Source organism: Suricata suricatta, chromosome 17, assembly GCF_006229205.1.
Source record: "Suricata suricatta isolate VVHF042 chromosome 17, meerkat_22Aug2017_6uvM2_HiC, whole genome shotgun sequence".
In the NCBI taxonomy this organism is placed as follows: domain Eukaryota; kingdom Metazoa; phylum Chordata; class Mammalia; order Carnivora; family Herpestidae; genus Suricata; species Suricata suricatta.
The window spans coordinates 3,052,825-3,077,234 of NC_043716.1; the positions used below are offsets into that span (position 1 = coordinate 3,052,825).

At 55.3% G+C, this 24,410-nt stretch overlaps 1 protein-coding gene across 6 annotated transcripts in view; it reads right to left on the reverse strand.

Annotated features, from left to right (window-relative positions):
* Nucleotides 1-2,864: 2,864 nt before the first annotated feature.
* PIK3R6 (phosphoinositide-3-kinase regulatory subunit 6) overlaps nucleotides 2,865-24,410 on the reverse strand; it is a 56,966-nt gene continuing 35,420 nt past the window's right edge. For 4 of the 6 annotated variants that reach the window (XM_029927658.1, XM_029927661.1, XM_029927662.1 and 1 more), the window contains 13 exons: nucleotides 23,620-23,803; nucleotides 20,979-21,141; nucleotides 20,608-20,694; nucleotides 19,089-19,512; nucleotides 18,652-18,730; nucleotides 17,862-17,987; nucleotides 14,769-14,879; nucleotides 12,514-12,601; nucleotides 12,153-12,223; nucleotides 11,600-11,690; nucleotides 9,900-10,012; nucleotides 4,076-4,188; nucleotides 2,865-3,573 (listed from right to left, as the gene is read on the reverse strand). In XM_029927658.1, coding sequence (XP_029783518.1) covers nucleotides 3,420-3,573; nucleotides 4,076-4,188; nucleotides 9,900-10,012; nucleotides 11,600-11,690; nucleotides 12,153-12,223; nucleotides 12,514-12,601; nucleotides 14,769-14,879; nucleotides 17,862-17,987; nucleotides 18,652-18,730; nucleotides 19,089-19,512; nucleotides 20,608-20,694; nucleotides 20,979-21,141; nucleotides 23,620-23,803 — 1,804 coding nt within the window. In that variant the 3' untranslated portion in view covers nucleotides 2,865-3,419. Of the gene's footprint in view, nucleotides 3,574-4,075; nucleotides 4,189-7,924; nucleotides 8,633-9,074; nucleotides 9,254-9,899; nucleotides 10,013-11,599; nucleotides 11,691-12,152; nucleotides 12,224-12,513; nucleotides 12,602-14,768; nucleotides 14,880-17,861; nucleotides 17,988-18,651; nucleotides 18,731-19,088; nucleotides 19,513-20,607; nucleotides 20,695-20,978; nucleotides 21,142-23,619; nucleotides 23,804-24,410 lie in introns of those variants that run through there. The other 2 variants (XM_029927660.1, XM_029927659.1) reach the window with 2 other exon arrangements.

Here is a 24,410-nt window from a genome sequence, read left to right on the forward strand (position 1 = left end):
CAACGACCGACCGCCACGCCCATCCCCTCCACGTCAGGCCGCCGGCCCGGAAGCAGCCCCGCCCCTTGGCCCCGCCCCCTGGACGCCGCACCTGCGGGGCGGGGCCGGCGCACCTGTGCGCCGCACCTGCCAGTCCCACCGCGCCTTCCCCCCTCCGCCAGCCATGCGCGCGGGCACGAGGGCGTCAGCCGGTGGCCCGAGGGGTGCACTCCAAGCTCAGCCCCTGGTCGCCCGCGAACCTGAGCCCGTTCTCTCTCTCTTTTTTAAATGTTTTGTATTTATTTTTGAGAGACAGAGTTCGAGCGGGGGAGGAGCAGAGAGAGAGAGAGAGGGAGACACAGAATCCAAAGCAGGCTCCAGGCTCTGAGCTGTCAGCACAGAAGCGACGCGGGGCTCGAACCCACAAACTGTGAGATCATGACCTGAGCCGAAGTCGGACGCTTAACTGACTGAGCCACCTAGGTGCCCCCTGAGTCTGTTCTCTGAATCGCTTCCAGAGAGGAAAATTAGGGGCCGGTGGATGCAATTCACGATGGGACCTGCCTGTTACCTCACTGACGAATCCCACCCACTCCCCAGGCTCGCGCTCCCCTCCCCTGCTTTATTTTCCTCCGCAGCTCAAATCACCACCCCGCGCACTACCGGCTTCTATTCCGTGTGTTTCTCTCGTTTCTTGTCTGTCTCCGTCAGAGTCAGAACTCCAGGAAGGCAGCTGTTTTCGTCCCCAGGGCACAGAGCTGTTTGCTTGATGCCAGCTGCCCCCGGCAGAGACACTGTTGGTGACACGGGTTTCTTCTGTGGGGACAGGCCCCAGAGGCTGCCAGCTGAGAGCTGTCGTGGAGTCGCCCCCTGCACCCCACACAGGCGGTGGCCCCAGCCCCTGTAACAGTATGTACCTACTGATTAGTTTCAATCTACACCTAAGGGAGCTCAGTATCCAGTTTGAGGGCACACGCCCAGAGGCAGTGAGCTAACATTGGAGCAGCGAATACAAGCAGGTCAGCAATCTTAGATCAACAGAAGTGTTTTCATTAATTAGCCTGATAGATACTGGCAGAATTTCACTGGTGAAAGTAGTAGTGTGTGAGTCATGTGCACTGGTTGTGTATTGCTGGAGGCTTTTCCTCTCTGGGCAAGCATTTATAAGAATCTAGAGAGTCCTTTGAAATGGTGTTGCAGGCTTTACACCAAGATGGTCCAATGTCCACCTACTGATTCGGTAAAATTTGCATACAGGTTTGCTCAGAGCGCATAATTTGGCTGGGGTGGGGGTGGAGAGGGATGGTGATTGGCCCACCGGGTCTGGATGTGTAGCCAACTTTGGGCTATGACGTCCTTTCACTCGGAGTGGGCAGACTCTTGCAGGAGGAGGAGCCCAGAGAGCTCACCCAATTCGAAGAGCTGGTAAACCCGGCAAATGTTTACTTAGAGGTCCTAGTAATAGTGAAAGTAATTGTGAATGCCAAAATTGATACGAATCCTGCTCAAATCCAGTGATATCAGTCACTTCTGATTCAAAAACACATCCGTCTCGAAGGGGGCGTGTCCCCAATCCCTGTCTCCCTAGGTTCTGCGGGGGGCGGGGGGGGGGGCTTCAGTGGAAGATCTTGCATCCATCCACGCCTTGGTCTTCACCTACCCAGAGCTGGCAGGCATCCGCCATGCTGGCGTCCCTTGGGCCCATCTGCCTAGACCCCCAGGCAGGCCTTTTTGCAAGGGGTCTTACAGACTTGCTGCCCACTGCTGGGATGATGAGGCCAAAATAAAGCGCCTCCCTCTCTACTCTTGGATCCCCAAACCTAGAAGGGATTCTTCTACGCCCTCCTCCCACTATCGGCAGGGACCCTGCCCAGGCAAGAGAGAGGACCTTGAGTCCACGCATCTGTTTTCTCTGATGCTTTTCTTCCCACCCCACACCTAGTCCTGGCCATGAAGAAACTGGCTGTCACTGAACTCCCCTATTTTATGTCTGGATACAAGTTTTAGAACTCGGGGCGCCTGGGTGGCTCAGTCGGTTAAGCACGCGACTCTTGATCTGGATTCAGGTCATGATCTCAAGGTTTGGTTCCTGAGTTCGAGCCCCATGTAGGGGAGCCTACTTGGGATTTGTCTCTCCCTCTCTCTGCCCCTCCCCTGCTTGCACACTTGAGTGCCTCTATCTTTCTCTCTCAAAATAAATAAACTTGAATACAAAGTTTTAGAACTGAAAAGTCAAGAGTTTTGATGTCTTTAATATCTGGCTCCCTTGAAACTACTTTGAGGGGTGCTTGGGAGGCTCAGTCAATTAAGCGGCTGACTTCAGCTCAGGTCATGATCTCACAGTTCATGGGTTCAAACCCCGCGCTGGGGTCTGTACTGACAGCTCAAAGCCTGGAGCCTGCTTCAGATTCTGTGTCTCCCTCGCTCTCTGACCGTCCCCTGCTCATGCTCTGTCTCTCTCTCTCAAAAATAAGTAAACGTTAAAAGAAATTAAAAAAAAAAAAGAAACTACTTTGAATTCCTGTCTCTGTTTTGGGACAGCGCTAAGTCAGTGTAAGTGGGGGGAGGGGTGGACAGACAGACAGAACTCAAGGAGCCCCAGAGGATTCATGAGGTTAGATGAAGCACTGCCCCGGGTCTCTGTTAAAATCCAAATGTTGGAGGGCGCCTGGGTGGGTCAGTCAGTTAGGTGCCGACTTCCGCTCAGGTCGTGTTCTCGAGGTTTGTGAGTTCGAGCCCTCCGTCGGGTTCTGTGCTGACAGCTCAGAGCCCAGAGCCTGCTTGGGATTGTGCATCTCCATTGCTCCCTCTCTGTTCCTCTCCCACTTGTGCTCTCTCTCTCTCTCTCTTAAAAATAAACATTAAAAAGATTTAAGATCCAGATGTCACATTAGATAAAAGCAGGACTTTAGTGTGCGTTCATCGGACCTGACACTGTCCTCTCAACTGGAAGGACACCTGCCTGGGGATGCAGGGCGTGGAGGTGGCTGGCAGGAGCCAAAGGAACAGACTCGGGAGGGAGAAGCTGCACTTGACTTTGCCTGCTTCCCCTCCCCGCCGCCCCAGGCCCCAGGGCCCTGGCCAAATAGCAGCTCTCACTGGGGGAATTTAAGGGCCGAGAGGGCATCTCGCACCGGACAAGAGGGAATTGAAGACCAACGAAGGACAGTCGTGCACAGAGCTGGGTCTTGCTTGTGAGTGTAGCACTGCTGGAACCTTCCCCGGGCCTTTGTGTGGGCCCTGCTCCATCCCCTGCCACGGCCAAGCAAGCTCCCTGTGCTCCGGTCACTCGGTCACTCGCTGGCTCCTACTCACAGCCAGAAGCCACCAGGGCAGCCAGGCCTCCTTCCAGCTGCCGGTGGGGGCGTCTGGAGGCTGGTGGGGTAGTGTATCCGTTGGGCCGAGGCTCTGGGACTCGGCCTTTCTTCGCCCCTGCGGGCTCACTGGACGATGCCGGAGAACGTGTTGATGGGCATGAGAAGTGGCTTGGGCTTGGCTTTGGTCCCTTCCGCCTCCTGCTTGTGTGAACTGGGCCGTGGTGCCTTGGACTTGTGGGCCGCAGAACATGGCTCTGGGCAGGGAGAAACCTCTAATCTGTGGGTGGAGAGGGGCCAGCTTGGGAGACCCGTCTCTGGAGTCAGAGCTTCCCCAGGCATTTTGAAGGGAGTCCCTCTGTTATAGATTCTACAGACAAGCCCTCACGGAGAAGAGGGAGTCAGGAAGAGGAAAGAGCAGCCTGGGTGGGGGGTGAACCTGGGAGAGGAGGAGCCTGCGTGGGTCACTAGGTGTGCGCCTTCCTTACCCAAACACGCCGTCCCAGGGGGCCTCTGAGCACCCCCAGGTTAGCCTGTGTCGGGGGGGGCAGTGCTGACACTGGGGGTCAGATCTGTGGCCGCGGCCGCGGGCAGAGTGTAGGTAGGGGGATCTCCAGAAACATTAAATATCAGTGGCTGCTTGGAGTCAGCCATTCATTTGTTCTCCCTGGAGTCACAGGGGCGGTGGCTGAAGTCCACCCCACCAGGGACACCTGCCCGGCCACAGGGTCTGCTCAGGTGTGCCCCGTGGGACACACAGGGGTGGTGAGGCCTGGCCTCACCTGACCACGTCCTTGAACGTTCGCCGACTGTCCTTGTCCAGCAGCAGCGTCAAGGGCCTCTGGTCTTGGCTCTGAATCTGGACGGTGGCCGTCCGGAAGGTGTTTGTCACCATCTGCGAACAAAGAGAGCTCGTGGGAGTGTCATCTTCGGGACAGATGGCCTTGCCAACCCCTCCGACCCTCTCCGGTGTCTTTGTTCAGTCCAGCGTGCGGGGTCCCCTAGCTCTCTTCCTGCAAGTGGCTTGGAGCAGAGACCGTATTCTGCGGAAACTGCGTCTGGGCTGCCCCGGCCTATGGGTCTGTGGTTCCCACCTCCCCCAGTCTGTTGTCCTAAATTTCAAACAACCTAGATCTTGCCAAGTTATCAAGGTACCTGAGACCGCCCTAGAACAGGCTTGTACATCAAGCCTGTTTGGGTGGGGGTTGGGGGGAGAATTTCAGGGGTTTTAGGAGTCCTGACTGCCGTCTTCAGAGTTGGATTACATGCAAAATGATTTCCCTGGGCTGGAGACGGGGGAGGGGGGTGACGGGACCAGCCCTGTATGTGTTTGCACCCTGGAATTGCCCAGGGCGCAGGCACAGGTGGGAAGGAATCCACTCTCTGCACAGGAAACCTGGGCAAAGGGCTCCTGCCTTCCACGCGCTAAAGCGGCTTCTCTAGAACGTACTCAGGACGTAAAGAAAGCAGCTTGCATGCAGCTCTCTAATCCCCTGACCCAAGGGGCTGCCCAGAGGGAGGGGACCTCTCGGGAGAGGACTGGGAGCCTCCTGCGTTCCAGGTGGGGCCTTCAGAGGGACTTTCCGGGTGGCTGGCTCACTCTACATGCAGACAGCACCTTTGGGCGGCTCGCCATCCCCTCCCCCGACATTCTGGGCCTCTAGAGTTCATCTTGCTTGAGAATTCTCAACCCCGGAAATGACCTTTCCAAAACACAAATAAAGATTCCAAGGGGCGTGGTCTGGACTTGCACCCAGGCACGGGCGCCTTTAATGAACTCCCTGTTGCAGGCAGGATGGGGAACCAGGAGCTGACCCAGCCTTCTCTGGCACGGGTACGAGCAGCAGCCGAAACTGGGTGGGGGTGGGGTGGGGGTGAGGCATGTCTGGGCATTTCTGCCAAACGTTCGTCAGAGTGGGGGTGGGACACTGACCAGGCTGCTAGCTGGACGGCCATGAGCATTGGGATGTCACCCGTGACCTTCCAGAAGTACCTGGGAGGCTAAAGTCCTGTGTGGACAGGGGGTGGGGAAAGCCAGATGCATTATGAGGGCTTAGGGGACCCTGCCTGAACCGACCCCAGCGGGTGAGGGAGAAGACTGAGGTCTGGAAGGACTGATTCTGACCTTCCGAAGCTTTCAGAGTAGTAAGCGTGGGACCCAGCTCCCTGACTCCCGACTCAGTGCTCTTTCTCGGTGTCAGGCCGCTCAGGTACCTCCCAGCAGGATCTGGGCCTCCCTGACCTTGCCCTCCAGGTAGCCAGGGACAGTCTCCGGGACTCCTTCCTCCTCCCGGCCTTGCAGACAGAGGCCTCCATCTCCCCATTGTGGTCTGCATCCTACACACACGGACCCTGCCTGGCTTGGGCCCCGTGAGGAGCACAGGGCTTTTGGACTTCACTCTCTAGATGTGGCCCTGGAGGTCAATCAACAGGGCCAGATGTCGAATTTGCAAAGGGCCTCGGTCTCAGCTCGTTAGGGGCTGAGCAAAATGTTGCGATTCACAGTTCACTGTTGGGGGCTCCCTGCCTCCCATGCCCCAAAGCCCCAATTCTCCCATTCCTGCTTTATTTCCCACTACTTTTCTCTATCAAACTTCCCATCCAGCCCAATTAGTATCATTGCTGCGCCTGAAACTCACCAATCCAGACACAACGCCCTTGCTGGGCTGTTCTCCAAGCGGAGAATCCCCTCACTCTAGCTCACCACGAAGCCCCCCACCACTCGGTGTTGGTCATCTATCCAGTTGTGGAGAACACATAGCGGCCTGGCCTGGGTTCCAAGAGCAAAGCGCAGCTTCTGGAACTTCCTCCAGCAAGTCCGTGCATGGGGAAAAGGGCACACGAAGGGCTGATAAGTTTAGATTTTCGAAAAGCCTACAAGTGAGTTGTTTAAAGGGGTCTTTAGAGACAGGAACTGTTAGGGGTGTCCGGGTGGTTCAGTCGGTTAAGCGTGGGACTTCTGATTTCCACTCAGGTCACGATCTCACAGTTGGGAGTTCAAGCCCCTCCTAGTGGGCTCTGTGCTGACAGCACACGGAGCCGAAGGAGACCCATGCCAGCCAGCCTTCAGCCATGAGCATGGGAGATGACAGAGGCTTTTTAAGCAGACAGGACTGAGTTTTATTTTACTTATTTATTTAAAGTTTATTTATTGATCTTAGAGAGAGAGAGAGAGAGAGAGAGAGAGAGAGAGAGAGAGAATCCCAAGCAGGCTCGTTCTGTCAGCGCAGACCCGAACTCAGGGCTGAACTCACAACCGTCAGAGGATGATCTGAGCTAAAATCAAGAGTTGGTCACTTAACCAACTGAGCCACCTGGGTGCCCCTGTTTTAGAAATATTGCTCAGGCAGAGATGTGAAGGGTGGCCCTAAGGAGCACTGTGGTGTCAGCTAGGAGGCTACTGCGCTTGTCCAGGAAAAGGGGGTCATGGAGGTCTAGACCGACGATGTCCAGCCTGTCCCGAAGTGCCTGGGACAGTCCGGGATTTGGCACAGAGGGTGGCCCTTCCCAGGACGCAGTCCTTAGTCCTGGGCAAATTCAGGCAGTTAGTCACCCTAAGTGGCTCCAGAGAAGGGGGGATAAGGGGGAAGGGAAAAGTTTGAGAAATGTTGAGAGAGAAAACCAGCAGGACACAGGAAAGTGAGGACGAGGAGGCATCTGAGGGGTCCCCCAGAATTCTGGCAGAGGTGACCAGTTAGGGACGGTACCATTAAACGAGAGGCCAGCCACAGCAGGGACGGGATGAAACAAAAATCATTCTTAGCACCTACACAGCTTCTTCTTGGCGCACACTCTTCCGAGAGCTTTCCATGTGACAATCATTCCATCCCCACAACAGCTGGATGAGGTCAAAACTACTATTATTGGCCCGGTTTACAGAGATGAGGTTGAGACACCGGCAGTTGATTACCTTGCCTGAAGGCACAGAGCTGGTAAACGGCAGAGCCGAGCTCCAAGCCCAGGCAGGCTCAGTCTGGCCCCAGCAGAGCCCTTAACTGAAGTCCTGGCTTTGGTTTTGGAGACCTTGCATTTGGGGCGTTGTGGGGCATCCAGTTCATGCCGAGTTGAATGGACATTCGGAAACTCGGGGTGATTATCCGCCCAGGAGTACAGATTCGGGCGTCCTGAACACATCGGACTCACCACACGTGTGGGTGAGCTGGTCCAGGGAACGAGACAAGTGGGCTGTGGATGGAAGCTGAGAACACCAGCTATTTAAGGAACTGGTTTAGGAAAAAAGAGCCCAGGGAAAGTGGCCAAGGAGTCACACTCGAATGTGGAGACCTTTGAGAAAGCGGCGGCTCCACATTCACAGTTAGGGAACTTAAAGATCAGAGAACAGGGCGTCACCTCTGGTAGTGGAGCCATGAGAAATTGACTAAAGCAGCATGACTAGATGACTCCCTTGGTTTCAGCTCAGGTTGTGAGCTCAGTGGGATGTGGGTTCCAGCCCCACAATTGGCTCTGTGCTGATTCGTGGAGCCTATTAGGATTCTCTCTCTCTCTCTCTCTCTCTCTCTCTCTCTCTGCCTCTCCCCTGCTCATGTGCGCACGCGCTCTCTCTCTCAATAGATAAATACATAATTTAAAAATTGTTCAAAGGAATAAAAACCTAGAAGAATTGTCTATGACAGTGTTGGGAACCAGCTTTATTGGCATATCGACATATAAGTGGGACTTTAAACATATTTTTCTCAATTTCAAGGCAATTCTATATAGCTTGCAAATTGTCAGAGGGGGGAAATAAGCTAACAAAGCATAAGCCCGTCCCCCACAAACCAGCAAAAGCATTACAATCAGAAAGCATGATATAAGACAGCAGAATAAGACCAAATAGCCCTTAAAGTTAGTGTTGATGGGTCAAACTCTCCTTTGTTAAAAAAAAAACAACCCACAGACTTTCAGACTGAGTCAGAACAAAATCCAACTGTATGCTATTCACAAGAGGCATATCTAAAATAAAATAAAAACGGTTTAAAAATAAAGGACAGGGCGCCTGGGGGCTCAGTCGGTTCACTCTCTAATTCTGGCTAACCACCAAATAATAGCTAGCTATCTAATAAATCATAAGATCCTTTATCTAACTATCCAAATCTAAAATAGGGATAATAAAAGATACCAGTTTCTATGCAGATAGTAAATTATAAAAATGAGCTCTCTGTTAGCTCCCGGGTCTTCTGGAAGAAAGACAAGTTCAGTGACGTGGGTGACGACGTCATTGAGCACGTGCGTCAGAGGCCGGCCAGTGTTCTGTGTCAGGCACGGCGACTCTGCAGACTTTGATGGCATGTAGCTATCAATCCCGTAAAGACACAGAGAAAACAGGCTTGGCGTTTGCCCTGCAAAATAGGAAGAGTCATCCCTCTCTAGAAAATGGGGCCAGAAGTCAATTTACTTCTTTGTGCTTCTTTTTTTTGCGTTTCCTCCAAATCACTGAACTTTGGTTTATAGGTTAAAACATTACTTTTTTAAACAGTTTACTTATTTATTTTGAGAGAGAGAGAGAGAGAGAGGGCAAGGGAGAGGGCAGAATGAGGGAGACAGAATCCTAGGCAGGCTCTGCACTGGCCAGTGCAGAGCTGAAACCCACAAATCGTGAGATCAGACCATGAACTGAAGTCTGACGCTTAACTGACTGAGCCACTCGGGAGCCCCTAAAACATTATTTTTAAAGGGGAAGATAAGCATTGAGGACCAGAAAGAGAGCTTTGGTCTTAGGGACACAGAGGCAATTTTGCTACATTGGGGAAGGCGGTAGGCAGCTGGCAGCAGGGAAGAGAGATTTGGTGAGGGGCCGAAGACTCCTTTTGGGGTACGCCACAGGAAGCTTGACCAGGACGGGAAGCCAGAGAGATAGCAGGTCATGGGAGAGATTTTCTTTCCAGGATGGAAAAGCCCTGAGCACATCTCCAGGCTATGAGGGAGGCGCAGTAGAGAAGGTCCACGCTGGAGAAAAGAAACTGAAATAGACGAAGAAGAGCCCAGAAGACACGCAAGAGAAGGGGGTTGAGGTACGAGGTCAGGTGTTTGCTTCCCTGGAGGCAGGATTTATTCCAGAAGCACTGAGCCACTCAGCATACAGACTGAGCGGGTGACTTGAGGGAGAGTGAGTGTCTGCCTGGGCGGTGGTGGAGGGAGCGGAGGGTGGCTGAGAACCGGGTTCGGGTGTAATCATGGACCCAAGGCCAGCTGAGTGGGGAAGCCAGGTCCAGGAGGTAGGGGGGAATGGGTGGGCCTTGGGTCTGTATCAATAAGGGAGTCCAAATCACCGTATCAATAAGGTCAGAGGGCAGTGGTAGGGGCGATGAGTTGGAAGATCTCACTCATTTGGGTCAAGGTTGGGCTGTTGTTGCTTAGGGAGCTGGCTGCTGGGTAGTGCTGGGGCTGCCGGACGGGGCGTGTCCTGGGTCCTCCAAGAACCAGCAGGGGGAGGGTCTTGACTCTCCCTGGGGTCTTAGTTACACCAGCCAGTGCTCCCCACTTCACAAACCAGGGGAGAGTAGATTCTCTCCAAGAGCAAAGGGTCAGGAGCCATTTCTCCTTCTCTGAACACCCTGGCCCGGGCCACATATCTTGTTCAAGTGTCCCATTCTGCCCGGTACTTACAGAGAAGGACCTTCCGGCCAAGTTGGAGGACTTGACGACCTCTGTCACGCTGACATTCAGGCACGTGTGGTCCATCACGGGAGCAGATGGTGGGGCGTGGGCGGGCCCAGAACCTGGGAGGAGCAAGGAGAGAAGCAGGTGGCTGTAATGGGCCGCCCACTTCCTGACTGCACCTGGGTCCCAACCACGTTTCAATTCCTTCCTGAACCTCCATTCTCCTTCCCTGGGGAACCCACATTTCTGTGTCCTCAGGCATGGCAGCCCCCACCAGCCCCGTGCCTTTCGGCACCTCCCCCTGCACCCCTCTTCTATGGAAAACAGTGCTGTGGACCCTTCCCCGAAGCCCCTGGGCACGCTATCCATGGGGGGAGCACAAGTTAGCAGGTGGGGGGGTGGGGGGGAGTCTGGTGAAGAAACAAAGGAAATACAATTTAACAATTAGGGTGAACATGATAGTTTACTAGACACACGTGAATCAGGCCTTTATCTTCACTTTAGAAATGGAAGAACAGATAGGGAGGTCATGAGTAACTTGCCCAAGGTCACACAGATGGTAGGCGAAGCCAGACCTTGAGGCCAGCCCCCATCCTGACCCGGAATCTGTGCTCTTGACCCACCACGACCACCACTCGGCTAAGAGCTAGCCCCAGAGTCACATGTCTCCCTCGAGGTGTTAAGGATGCACAAGTTGGGGTCTCTGGGTGGCTCAGTTGGTTAAGTGTCCAACTTTGGCTCAGGTCATGATCTCGCAGTTCGTGGGTTTGAGCCCTGCATTGGGCTCTGTGCAGACAGCTCAGGAGCCTGGAGGCTGGAGCCTGCTTCTGATTCTGTGTCTCCCCCTCTGCCCCTCCCCCCCAAACAAAATAAACCTAAGAAAAGACGCACAAATGAAGGAGGTCTTGCTACATCCCCCACTTCCTCAGCCTGGAAGCCAGCACCGGACGGCCAGGGTGTGGTCCCGGCTCTGACCCTTCCTCACGGATGTAACCTGACCTTCAGCATTTCTCTGCCTGCAGTTACCTCTGCAGGAAAAAGCTTCTGGTACTAATAACACTGATGTCACAGGATTAAGAGAGTCGCTGTGTCTGACACAGAACATGGCCGGCCTCTGATCCATGTGTTCCATGACGTCATCATCCACATCACTGAACTTGTCTTTCTTCCAGAAGACCAGGCAGCTAACAGAGAGCTCATTTTTATAATTTACTATCTGCATATAAATTGGTATCTTCTGTTATCCCTATTTGAGATTTGGATAGTTGGATAAATGATCTTATTATCTATGAGATAGATAGCTGTTATTAGGTGATTGGCTAGAATTAGAGAGTTTGGACCAGCGGTGCCTTTTGTGAATGGGGCATTGCCTGCCCTCGGTGGAGTGAGATTCGGAATAAAACATCACCAGACCCAACAGAGGCAGGAGGGCGCAGTGTCCCCTCCGGAGCCCCCCTCCCCCTTCCAGCTGCAGGGCAGGACCCGAGGCCAATGCCATTGCAAGTTCGATGGTGAGCGGCCCGAGGGCAGAGACCATGCCGCACCCGGGCACCGGTGCCCAGCCCCGCACCACGACCTCACGGATGGGTGGGAGACCCCATCCTCCAGGTCACCTCGTCTACCATCACTCACCCCTTTTTCCTTCTCCCCCCCACCTCTCCCCTTCTCGTGCCTTCTCTCTCTCCCTGCTTTTTCCAGCTCCTTACCTTCAGTGTCACTGGAGGCAAGGGCCTTCAGGACCAGCCCAGTGGCCCGCAGGGACACGGTGACCTCTTGGGCCCGGTGGCTGAGCAGGGCCTGGAGGAGGGGGTAGAGGAACTGAGGGGGTCCTCAGAACAACGCAGTCCCCCTGGGCACCTTCATCCCAACAGTCCTGCTTCCCGCCCCTGCCCTGAGATTCTCATCTGTGTCACTAATGTCCAAGGCGGGGCTGGCAGAGAGAGGCTGAGAGCACTCTTGGCCGCGGGGAGCACGTTCAGCCTCCCAGACCCAAAGGACCATGCCTCTGAGGACATCAGTTCAAGCGTCTGGTCAGCTAGGGAGGAAGGCCTTCTGGAACAACAGGACGGCCCCCGCGTTCACTTCAATCCACCGCCTCCCAGGCTGCATGTGAGGCCGGCAGCAATCCGCCCATCCCTGCGCAACTCTCCAAAAGTCGGGGCAAGGCGGGGGCAGGAGGCCCCGCTCGGTCCGCTCCCCACCCGCACGTCCCTGGCGCCCGCTTCCATCCTCCTCCTGGCTGGCTCGCCGGCCACTCACCTTCTGGTAGCAGATGTTGAGCTCGGCCCCTGGGCCCTCGGTCGCGCCCCTCCTCCTGGGTGAAAAGCCATCTGAAGGAGGAGGAGGGGAGAGGCTGAATCAGGGAGGAGGCTCCCCGCCCCTCCCGCCTCACCCAGTGGAGCTGAGCTGCTGAGTTTTGACAGCATCTCTCTCTCCTTGGATGGAAAAGAAGCATCTTGAGGCTCCAGTGCCGGCAAGCTTGGGGGAGCCCAGGGCATCCCGGTATTCAGTGGAGGTGGGATGAGCGGGCCAGTCGGTGGGAGGCGGGAGGACGTTCTGGAAACAGGGCTTGGCCGAAGATGCCTCAGTGAGCTCTGGGAAGGGGGGATCCGAGGCTCACCTTTGGGGGATTTGGTGTCTTGAATCTTCACCTTGAGCTCAGTGAGGAAAATGTCCTCTGCAGGCTGTTGGCTCAGGTCCCTGAAGATCTGGAGGGAGGCAGCAGGAGGGAGGGAGGCCAGCTCGCCTTCTACCCCCCAGAGCTCAAGGGTGTGGACGGTTGGAGAGCTTCCGGAAGGAAGCAGGACCCGGGCCCCCACTATCCTGCTAAGCTAGATTCTGAACTGCAGCCAGTGATTTCCTGGACCGGCCTGTCCGCGTGTCCAGCAACCTAATATATTTACAAATAGAGGAGGACGCTCCTATTGAAACCAAGCCACCTGTAACCACAGGGTCTAATGCGGAAGGAACGGCGCATGCGCACTTCACACAGGGGTGGGGCCGTGTGAGAAAATCTCTTGCGGACACCAGGAGGGCCAGAGAGGGGGGACCCGACCCCTGACTTGCACGGCGAGGCCAGCCAGGAGGGAAGGGCTAGAGGGAGCTGAGCCATTCGGGAGGAGGGGCTGGAAATCTGGGGCCAGAGGGGCCTCTCCGTGACCCCGATGGGTCAAGACAGAAAGCAGACCCTCCGGTAGTCACAAACAGGAAAAGTGTGCAGTCCCCCTCTCCTCCCCTCCCCTCCCATCCTGACACTATCACCATCAAATGATTCTCAGAATTAAGAATGACCCAGGGACGTCTGAGTGGCTCAGTCAGTTGAGCATCTGACTTAAGCTCAGGTCATGATCTCACGGTTCATGGGTCCGAGCCCTGCATGGGGCCCTGTGCTGACAGCTCAGAGCCTGGAACTTGCTTTGGATTCTGTGTCTCCCTGTCTTTCTGTCTCTCCACATTCCCTCCCCCCACATTCTCTCTCTCTGTCTCTGTCTCTCTCTCAAAAATAAGATAAACTTAAAAAAAAAAAAGAACCATCCAGATGCCCAATCACAGAACCACTCCCGACCTCCTGACAGCATCTGCGCCAGGGCATAGTTCTGCTTTGGGGGCCTCTCCCCCAAATCACCTGCCTGAGCCCAAAGCCGCATTATAAGTTTTTTCTAACAGCCTCTGCCGGCGGTTGTCCAGGCTGTGCACTGCTCCACACTGCCGGCCCGGCCGGAGCCAGCAAACCCTGTCTGCTCTCGGGGCCTCTGGCCGACGGGCAGAGACAGATGCCTAACATAACCTTTCCTCTGAAGTTACTTGTGCGACTGAGATGTTTGTTCCCTTTGCCAGCCTGAGAGGCTTCTCCCATTGGTGTGTTTGACTTGGACTGTTGTGTTTTGCTCTTTGGAAAGCTAATTGCCTCATTTAGGTCGAAAAGGGTCATAAAGGAAATATCCACCACGTGGACCTGAGTGAGGGACCAGAATTCAGAACGAGGCAGGAAGCGGCAGAGGCAGCTTCCGGAAATCTCAGGTTGAGGGGAGGTCCCAGAGGAGGCCGGGAACAGAGGAAGGGCATGCATGAGGGGTTGTACCTGAACTGGGGCGGGGGGGGGGGGGCTCCGTATCTGCTGGGGAGGTGTGGATGCTGGGGAGGTGTGGATGCATGTGTAGGCACGGACAGCAGGGACGCCTAAGGGTCTCCGTTTCGCCCCCAGCAGACTGGGTGGCCAAGTCACTTGCTGAGGGTGAGGACTGGAGGAAAGCAGGGAATTCGGGAACAGCCATTGCTCAGGGAAAGGGGCAGGCTGGCCACCTCCGTTGTGTCCATGTCCGGTCAGAGGGCTTCGGATTGTTTTCGAGCAGGTGCTCAGGAGGTCGGAGCTCAGCAAGAGCTGAGGAGCACCTGAGCACCGCCCTGGCCCGGGTTTTGCTGGGAGGGGAGACAGCGGGGGAGAGAGGCCGCAGGGGCTGGGGGACGTGATGAGATGGAGACACAGGTCTCTCCAAGGAGGCAGGTGCTGGGGGAGGAGGTGGGGGGCCTTGCAGGAACAGGACTGTGTGATCACAGACCGGACAGGGAGCGGTTAGGATTTCTGAGATAAAGCGATTCCTGGTGAGAACTCTCAGCGGCCGTATCCCCAGCCCTCCCTGGGGTCAAGGCCAAGAGCATCTTTCAACACGAAGAAGACGTACTTCTGCTCACACCGAGTGTCAGTGAAGTTAATAATCACCCAATTTGTCCAAGATTGGGAAGACACCGTTAGCACCCAGGAGTGCCCAGGTGCTCTGTGATCGGTGCCCTGCTGAGCCGCATCTCCCCGGAGCCGGAGGGTTTCGGCGGTGGGGTCCTCGGGCCCCCGTGGGCTCCCAGGGGGGCCGCACTGACCTTGACTGTGTAGATCTGGAAGTAGATGGGCTGGGTGCCCATGCGAAGGTAGTAGGTGATGACATCCAGGATGAAGGGGTCCACGGTCCGCGATGTGTCCAGGGAGGGGGGCTGGGAGGGGGCAGAGAAGGTGTTCAGCCACCATCCCCCGGGCAACTGTGGGAGGTGCTGTTTCGGGAACAGAGAAACTCCAAGGCTCCCATGTACCCTACCTGAGGCACTAACCCAGCTGGTCCCTCAAAGCACGCCGGGCCTTGCTTACCACCGATGTCCACGCCTCAGGAAATACGCCTGTCCAGGGTCCTGGCCCCCCATTATCTATCTATCTTTCTATCGATCATCTATCATCTATCTAGATCTCACACTGTTTCCAGTGTCTTCATGTGGAAACCGCATTTGGAGTAAGCGTGGGGGCCATACAAACTAATTATTAGGGCAAAGCAAGCAGGGAGAACCCCGAATTCCGCATGTGTCCTGGCACGGGAAGAAAAACTCCCAACCAAAGAGCAGAAATGAGACCTGCAACAGATGCTCCTCCCCCAATAGCCTCCAAGTGTTCTTATTTATTTAAAAAAATGTTAATGCTTATTTTTGAGAGAGAGAGAAACAAAGAATAGTGGAGGAGAGGCAGAGAGAGAGGGAGACAGAGGATTGAAAGCAGGCTCCAAGCCCTGAGCTGTCAGCACAGAGCCCAACACGGGCTTGAACTCACGAACTGTGAGATCATGACCTGAGCCAAAGTCAAGTGTCAGACACCCAGCTGACTGCACCATCCAGGCACCCCTGAGAGCTTCCAAGTTTTGAGGAAAAGGTATTTTGATACTTCACTAACCAGACTTCTGTGCACGTGCAAAGACTTGGGTAAGCAATAATTCAGAAAACAGGCCTCCCCTACGTTCTTTTAAAAGAAATGTTTTTATTTATTTTTGAGAGAGAGAAAGAGGGACAGTGTGAGCCGGAGAGGGTTAGAGAGAGAGGGAGACACAGAATCTGAAGCAGGCTCCGGGCTTTGAGCTGTCAGCACAGAGCCTGAAGCGGGACTCAAACGCATGAACCGTGAGATCATGACCTGAGCCGAAGCCGGATGCTTAACCGACTGAGCCACCCAGGCGCCCCTCCCCTACATTCTTATCAGAAGGTATAAGAAAGAACTCCAATCGATCAGGCAACAAAATAACATAAAGATCTCACCAAAGTGCCAACTTAGAAAATAAGTTACCCAGGGGCGCCTAGGGGGCTCAATTGGTTTAAGTATCCAACTTCAGCTCAGGTCATAATCTCACAGCTTGTGAGTTCAAGCCCCGCATCAGGTTCTGTGCTGACAGCTCAGAGCCTGGAGTCTGCTTCAGATTGTGTCTCCCTCTCTCTCTGCCCCTCCCCTGCTTTTGTGCTCTCTCTCTCTCAAAAATAAACAAACATTAAAAAATTTAAAGAAAACAAGGTACCCCAAATCAATAGGTTCCTTTACACGGCAGCAATGGCTACCAAAATACAAGGGGAAAGAGACGCCACCCACAACTACAAGAACAAACCAACACACACGTAAGGAGATTTAGCAAGAATGACGTGCTGAAAGTGTACCGTTATCCTCAGGGATATACGAGAAGACTTTCATAAGTAAAGACAAATCCCAAGCTCCCAGAGGGAGTAACTCAACACGCTACAGAGGCTAACTCTCCTCCAAATTTCTGTCAAAATCCCAAGACAGGAGGGGGTGGATTAAGAAAAAAAAAAAAAACGAGAGGAAATTCTAATATTTATCTGGAAACAAACATCATCTGAAAAGTTTTCCAGAAGAAGAGTAATGAGGTAGTACTAATATGTCCAGAATATGAAATACTAAAGTGTCCGGAAGTCAATGGATCAATGAGAAAGAATAAGTGTCCAGAAATAAACTCAAGCATCTTTAAAATTTAGTAAACGATCAGAGTGCCATTTCAGACTGGTGGGGCAGGATGGCTTATGCAATAAATAGCTTTAGGACAACTGGCTAAACATTTGGAAAAAAGAAATTTGCATGCTTTGCACCAAACACTGAAATCAATCACAGGCAGGTTAATTTAAAGGTAAAAACGGAGACATTAAAAAAGCTACAGTTAATTCACAGTGAATATTTATTTCATCTCGGATGTAATTTAATCAGCAGAGGAGAACGTTCAAAGCAGGGTTCCAGGTATCACATATGTCTGTGTGTGACATAAAAACATAGACATCTGGGGACACCTGGGGGGCTCAGTCGGCCAAGTGTCTGACCCTCGGTTTCAGCTCACATCATGATCTCACGGTTTGTGGGTTCGAGCCCTGCATTGGGTTCTGTGCTGACAGTGCACAGCCTGCTTGGGATTCTGTTTCTGCTTCTCTCTCTGCCCCTCCTCCCTCCCTCTCTCTCTCTCTCTCTTTCTCTCTCCAAATAAATAAATAAGCATTGAAAAAATATATCAAACTTCTGTAGGTCAAAAAACACTGCTGATGAAATTCACAGGCAACTAAGAGTGACAAAAAAATGTCAGCAACACCTGATGGCTGAAAAGTTAAGATTCTCTTAACAGTAGGGGTGCCTGCCTGGCTCACTCAGTGGGAGGAGCCCGCGACCCTTAATCTCAGGGTTGTGACTTCAAGCCCCATGTTGGGGGTAGAGCTTACTTGAAAAAAAAAAAAGATTCTCTTAATATATGAAGATCTTTTCAAGTCAGTAGAAGATGAACTCACTCATCATCCACCTGGAATCAAGCTGTCCGGTTCCAGGTGGTGCTTTGGGCAAGTTCCCTAATCCTGTGCCTCAGTAGTTTGGTCTGTAAAATGGGGAGATGGCTATACTGGCATCTGCCAACAAGAGTGCCTACTTGGTCAGGCCATTGCGTGTGAATGACCTTGACAGCACCGGGCACCTGTAAGTGCTCAGCAAACACGGGCTATTGCTCCATCTTCTCCCCAGTGTCCCACCCAAAGCGGGTGCCTGGGGGAAGTCTGGCCACCAGCTCCCTCCCACCTTCCAGCCTCATCCCAGGCCAGGGGTCCTGGGGTTGACTCTTGAGGTCAAGGGTCAAGGGCAATAGCTGAAATCCACCCCTCCGGCCCTCGCTGCCCCCCTACCATCTCTGCCAGCTTGTGGATGGCCGGACACAGGGTGTTCACGATGCTCTCATACCACGGGTCTGCGCGGCCCAGGAACGTGGCCACCTCTCTGAGCTCTGAATGTTTGCACGGCGATGCCAGTTTCTGAGGACAAGGGGGTGGGGCAGACCCATCAGGCCCGGTCTCTGGCCGGAGGGTCCCCTAGCAAACTGGCCTTGGGATTACGATCCAATCGCTGAACCTCTCGGGGCCTCGGTTTCTCTGCCATGTGAAGCCCATTAGGTCTCACACCTCAGATGACGCTGGGGAACTCTTAACGGAGGACCACTTGCCGGGGACATTGGGTAGTGGCCCTCAGCCTTGGGAGTGGAGAGACAAGGGCTGCGTCGGAGTTAACGTTCCCCGATAAGCAAGCAGAGTGGGGCAATCAGAACGGAAGGCTGCAAAGGCGAGTTTGTCAGCCCCTCAACAGATCAGTGGGCTCCACTGCCTGAAACTTCTTTTTATGTGATCCCGGGAAGCGTGCTGTGTGTGTGTGTGTGTGTGAGCCCTGTTTGAGGAGAGACTTGCAATAAATTCCATCAGGAAAGCAAAACAAAATTCCGCACTGGGCGGGCTGCCCCCTGAGGAGATTTCAGCCTCCGGCGCCTGCGTCTGTGGCTTCTGGGACACAGATTCAGCAGGGCTCTCCCAGCCCCACATCCTGAGGAAGGATGGTCCCGGTCCCTGGGGCCAGGGATGTGGCTGCAGCGTGTCCCCTGCCCAGCCCCTAACGCAGACCCCCTCCACGCCCTCCCCTGCCCAGTACCTCAGGCGCCAGCACGGGGATATAGTAGAGCTGCAGACTGAGTCTGGGGGTGAGGCAGAACTTCTGGGTCTCCCGTTTCCTGGCAAAGCGGGGAGCAGAGCACGGGGTAAGGGCAGGGGTAGGGGCTTCAAACAGTCCCACACCCGGGTTGTGCTGTGTTTTATCTCTCTTGCCTTTGAGCAATCTACTGAATCTCTCTGAGCCTGTTTTTTCATCTGAGGAATGGGTGCAGGGGTGGTGACCAGGATTGCTGGGCTCACGGGAAGTGTTGCACTGGTGAATGCAGTGACCCAGGATGGTGATGAGCTGGGTCTGACCTTGGCCCGCTAGGCACCAGACTCCGCCCTCCGCCCCGCCCCAGCAGTACCTGAGCCCCGTCCCCGCGGCACCCAGGCCCCGCCCCCAGCGCCCCTCTCCCCGCCCCCCACCTGCCCTACCTGAGGCTGTGGTAGGCCTGCGCCAGGCGCCCCAGCATCCTGTCGTCGCCCAGCACCAGCACCCTGGCCGTGTGAAGGCGGGACACGCCGGGCAGCAGCTCGCCGTCCCCGCTGGGCCTGCCCGTCCTGCGGTGCAGACCCGGGGGCCCGTCCCAGCACGCGGGCATGAAGACGTCGGGGAGCCGCACCCGCTTCTTGATGCCGCCTTTGCGCTGCAGCCCGGCGCGCTCCATCTCGGGGCTGCCGGGGACGGGCAGCTCGTCAGCCCCCGGGGGCAGGTCCCGCTCGATGCCGCTGTCCGTGGACAGCATGGACACCCGGGCCAGCTCCCGGTCCGGCCAGAGGCCCTGCAGATCCAAGGCCTCCAAGTCGGCGCTGAGGCACAGCTGGGAGCGCGGGCGCAGGAAGAGCACCAGTTCCTTCCCTGGGGGGGGGGGGGGGGGGGGGGCGGGGCAGAGGTTACGGAAACCGGCAGCGCCTCAACCCTCTTTTCAGGTGAACAGAAGCCCCACAAGATGCCCCACGAAGGAACAAAGGTCCTGTGGTGAACAGAGATGGAGAACCCCACATAGTTCTGCCATCTCTTGATGAGTAAATGTATTAAAGGCTCTGAGAAATCCTGCAGTAGTCAGCTACACTCGGTACCTCCCACTTAGCTGACTTGGAGCCCTCTTATTAGCTTCCTCCTCCCCTCTTACTGTCTGTGGCTTCCCCTGGGACACAGAGAACAGACCCTACTCCAGGAAAGACTTGTAGGCCCTTTCTTCCTTCCTTCCAAAAATGTTTGTTTATTTTTGAGAGAGTGCGGGAGAGACACAGAATCAGAAGCAGGCTCCAGGCTCTGAGCTGTCAGCACAGAGCCCGACCGCACAAACGGTTAGATCATAACCTGAGCTGAAGTCGGATCCCTAACCGACTGAGCCGCCCACCTAGGCTTTTCTAATCTACTTTCATTTTATTACCCACGAGGAAACTGAGGCCCAGAGAGAACACGGAGTCAGTCTAGGATGACCCAGCCCATGAAAGGAGGGACTTGGACCTGGTTCACCAGCCCAGCACTTCCCACCATAGTCCGCACCCTCCCCGCCCCCACCCCTTGAGAAAGCCGGGGACAGCGGGGCAGGAACAACAGTGGGCACAGAAGTGTGAGGTGAGCAGGTGTCTAGGGAAAGTCCCCTCCAGCTCCTGGAGCTGCAACTTTCGTGTGACTGCCTCCTCCTTGGGGATATTGTTGGCATCCACCAGGGCACGTGGCACTCTCCAGGCACACGAGGCCAGTGGCTAATGCACCGAGCTATTCTGGCAGAGAGAAAATGTGTCCTCCCAGACGTGTAGACGGCTCAGGGAGCAGGGGGGCCACAAGCGGACACCTCCCCCCAGATGCACGCGCGCTCACACACACGCACAGACGCACGCAATCAAACACAGACACACAGGAAGGCACACACAGGTGCCGGGAAACACACTCGCTCCTTTCCAGCCAGCTCCCCACGGAGGGCGCGTGAGGCGTGGCACTTACAGAGCTGCTCCTCATCCGTCCACAGGTGGAAGGTGATGTGGGGGCTGGGCAGGGGGATGCTAGGCTGCGGGTCCTGCAGGGGGTCACCTGAAGGAAGGAGGGGGCTGTGGGATTCTCCTTTGCCTCTCCTGCAGCTCCCGTAGGGCCCAGAGGCAGTGCAGAGGCCGTCTCTCCCATATGGGCCGGTCCAGGCTTCTTCTCTGCCTTCTAACTTAGCCCGGAACCTTCCACGCTTCCGGGCCACCCTCAGTCCCCAGGCGCCCCCGGAGCCGCACTGCCCCGCCCGCCTCAGCCCGGCGCGGCAGGTGCAGCGCCGCTCTCTGGCGCCCCCTGCGGGCTCTCGCCGGGCCTCGCCGGCCACGCCCGCTTACCGCCGCAGCGCCCCCTGGCGGCCGCCGGCCCCAGCAGCGAGCAGTAAATCTCCTCCAGCCTCTCCAGGTGTCCCTCCCGGCTCGGGCTGGGCTCGCTGGCCATCTGCTCCACGGCTGCCACCACGGCGTGGAAATAGCGCTCCAGGGCCTGGCGAGGGCTGGCCTGTCGGGGAGGGGCGCCAGAGCCTGGGTCCCGGCCCAGCACCCACCTGCCCCGGCTCCGATGTCGCCCGATGCAGGCCGCACCTGCGCGTCCTCTCTGTCCCCTACACTGCGGGCGCTGCCACGGCGGGGCCCCAGGGGGGCGGGGATGGCCGCCCTTGGGTCAGCGTTCTGCCCCCACCTAGATGTAAAGTCCAGGATGGCAGGAGTCTGTCTGTCTACAGCTGCAGCCGGAGCACCTGGAACATCTCCTGGCACAGAGCGGGTGCTCAGTAAATAGTCGCTGAGTATTTCCCTAAACCTGTTACTTCCATGCTGCCTTTTCATACCGCCTGTCTGGTTATTTTCTCGCTATTTGTCGTCCAATCGGCTCCCTTTGGTTCAGAACTATTTTGGAAGGACAACTCACGTTGGTCATCTACGTAGAAAGGCTAGTGTCAAACGTCCTAAGTAGAAAATAACCAAGATGCCTAGAAGAATCACAAACTGCTATTTCTAAATTCCAGCCAGCTACTGTGGCCTGGAAGCTTGCCTTCTCTTTTTAAAAAAGGAAGTTACAGACGCCTGGGTGGCTCAGTGGGCTTAAGCGGCCGACTTGGGCTCGGGTCATGATCTCATACCTTGGGAGTTCGAGCCCCGCGTCGGGCTCTGTGCTGACAGCTCAGAGCCTGGAACCTGCTTCGAACTCTGTCTCCCTCTCTCTGCCCCACCCCCTCTTGTGTTCACACACACTCTCTCTCTCTCCCTCTCAAAAATAAATAAACTTAAAAAAGAAAAGGGAAGTGAATGCTAAAGAAGTTAGGGGCAAAACATCAAATTGAGCCTCTCTCCTTAATGGGAATTAATGGGAACAGGTTCTGAAAGCTTCTCAATGCGCATTCCATGCCCTTCCCTCCCGGGGTGCAGACCTGAAACCCCGGGAAGAGCCCTGTGTTGTGGTCTCTGTTTCCCCCCATCCAGCACCAGCCAGTCCCACCTCAGTGTAGCAGGTGCAGGGCTCAAACAAGCCCGCAGCCAGGCACACCCGGACTCACCCTCACCTCTGGTCTGGGCTGGGGGTCTGCTGGGTGGGATCCTAACTGCCTGACTCAGGGCGAGAGGGTCGTTCTGACTGGCTAGGGCCCAGTAACTATGCGCGGAGCCAACAAATAATGCAACAAGCCCATTATAGAATCAGAGCTGTGGGCCATTGGTCCAGTTTATCTCATTGCTTACTTTATAAATACACTAATTAAATATTTATTGAGCACCCACAACATACCACATACTGTTCCAGATGCTGGGCTACAGCTGTGAACAAAACGGATAAAAATTCCTGTTCCCAGGGAGTTTATATTATAGTGTATTTCTCTCTTCCTCCCCCCCCCACACCATGATAATAAACAAAATAAGTAAAATTTATAGTATGATGAATTGCAGAGAAGAAGGACGTGAAATTGCGGGGAGGGGCTGAAATTTTAGATAACGCCATCAGGGAAGCCTCACTGACAGGGGACTTTTGAGTAAAGTCCTAAAGGCAGCACGTGCAAAGGCCCGGGGGTGTAAGCGCGCCTGGCATGTTTGAGGAACAATAAACAGACCTATGCAGCTGGAGCAGAGCGGAAGTGAGGAGAGTACGGAAGATGGGGTCAGAGAGGACAGGTCTCCAGGGTCTCGTAGGCCACTGTAATGTCTTTGGCTTTGACTCCGCCCACGACAGTGTGATAAAAGTCATGATGCGTACTGGGTTCCCACCTTCAGGACTGAGGCACTCATTAACCCGCTTCCGGGAGTGTTGACTGTCAGCGGTCGGCTGAGTCCCTTTCCAAAGCCTGCCTCAGGCAAAGAATGCCACCTCTCCACGGTCATGCCCCCTTCCTGAGGACGGTCCACATCCAACAACCAACAGACGTGGACGCATAAAGGCCTGGCCCTTCACCCCAATTCAGGACAACTGTATACAGAGTTCGGTATCTCCTTCTGCTAAAAACCGGGTGGTGGGGCAGGGAGGCGGTGGAGCAGAGGTTTGAGGTCAGAGAGATCTGGGTTTGAATCCTGACCCAGTCACTTTGTACCTGTGTGAGCACGGTAGGTTCTCAACCTCTCTGTGCCCCAGGGTCAATGATGATTATATCCACTTCACAACGTGGTTGGGACGTGGTGAGAATGTTTAAATGTCACACACGGAAGGGTCTAACGCAGCTCCTGGGACACCAGACATTTGATCAACCACAGCTAATTAGGATTACCGTTGCTTTTCTAAGGAAATAGGCCCAAGTGTTAACTGGTAACATATGCGGGGGAAGTGCGAGTGACTTTTATTTCCTCTTTTGGTTTGCGTGCGTTCCCTCCGCCCCCCAGATTTTCCTTCACGAATGTGTTCTCATTCCGCATTGAGGGGAGGCGGTGGTGTGAATGCAGGGGGGGGGGTGCGGGGAGAGCGGACAGGAGAGCTGGCGCATGCGCGCGCAAGGAGGGCTGGGGCGGGGCGGGGCGTTACCTGCAGCGTCCTCTGGAGGGCGCTCGCGTGGCAGTTGTCGCCCAGGGCGGCCTGCAGGGCGTGGGAGACCACGTGGCGCATGCAGGCCTCCGGCGTCTGCTGCACCTGGGCCGCCTCGAGCTCCAGCAACAGGGCGCTGCACACGGATGGGGACACCAGCTCGGGGTCCACGAAGAGGAACGCTCTGCGGGCAGAGGTGGGTGGGGAGGGCGCCTGAGTGGGCGGCGCTGGAGCCCTACGGCGCTAAGGATTTTGTTCCTCCAAACACGGGAGCCTGGGATTCAAACGTCTACATGGGGGTGAGATGCCTGGGTGGCTCAGTCGGTTGAGGGTCTGACTCTTGATTTCAGCTCAGGTCATGATCTCCCGGTTCCTGAGATCAAGCCCTGTGTCGGGTTCTGCACTGACAGTTTGGGATTCTCGCTCTCCCTCTCTCTCTCTGCCCTTCTCTTTCTCACTCCCTCTCTTTCTCAAAAATAATTAAATAAACTTTAAAAAATGGTTATCCATAGGGAGGAGGGGGGACTGTGGCAAATCAGAGAGCAGGCGGGACCAGCTGGTCCCCGTTGGGTCCCCCCTAGTCTGGTGTCGAGATAAGTCCCAACCTAAATCCTGTACCCTCCCCCCCCACCTCAGCTCTGTGGTCCACTGATGACATCGCCCTCCAGGAGGGACCCCTCATTCCTTCCTTCCCAAGAGAGCTCTGGACCCCGAGTGAGCCCTCCCCCATCACCCCGGCACCTGCTCCCCTGCCCGGCTCCCAGCTCCCCTGGGTCTCTCCGCCTCACCTC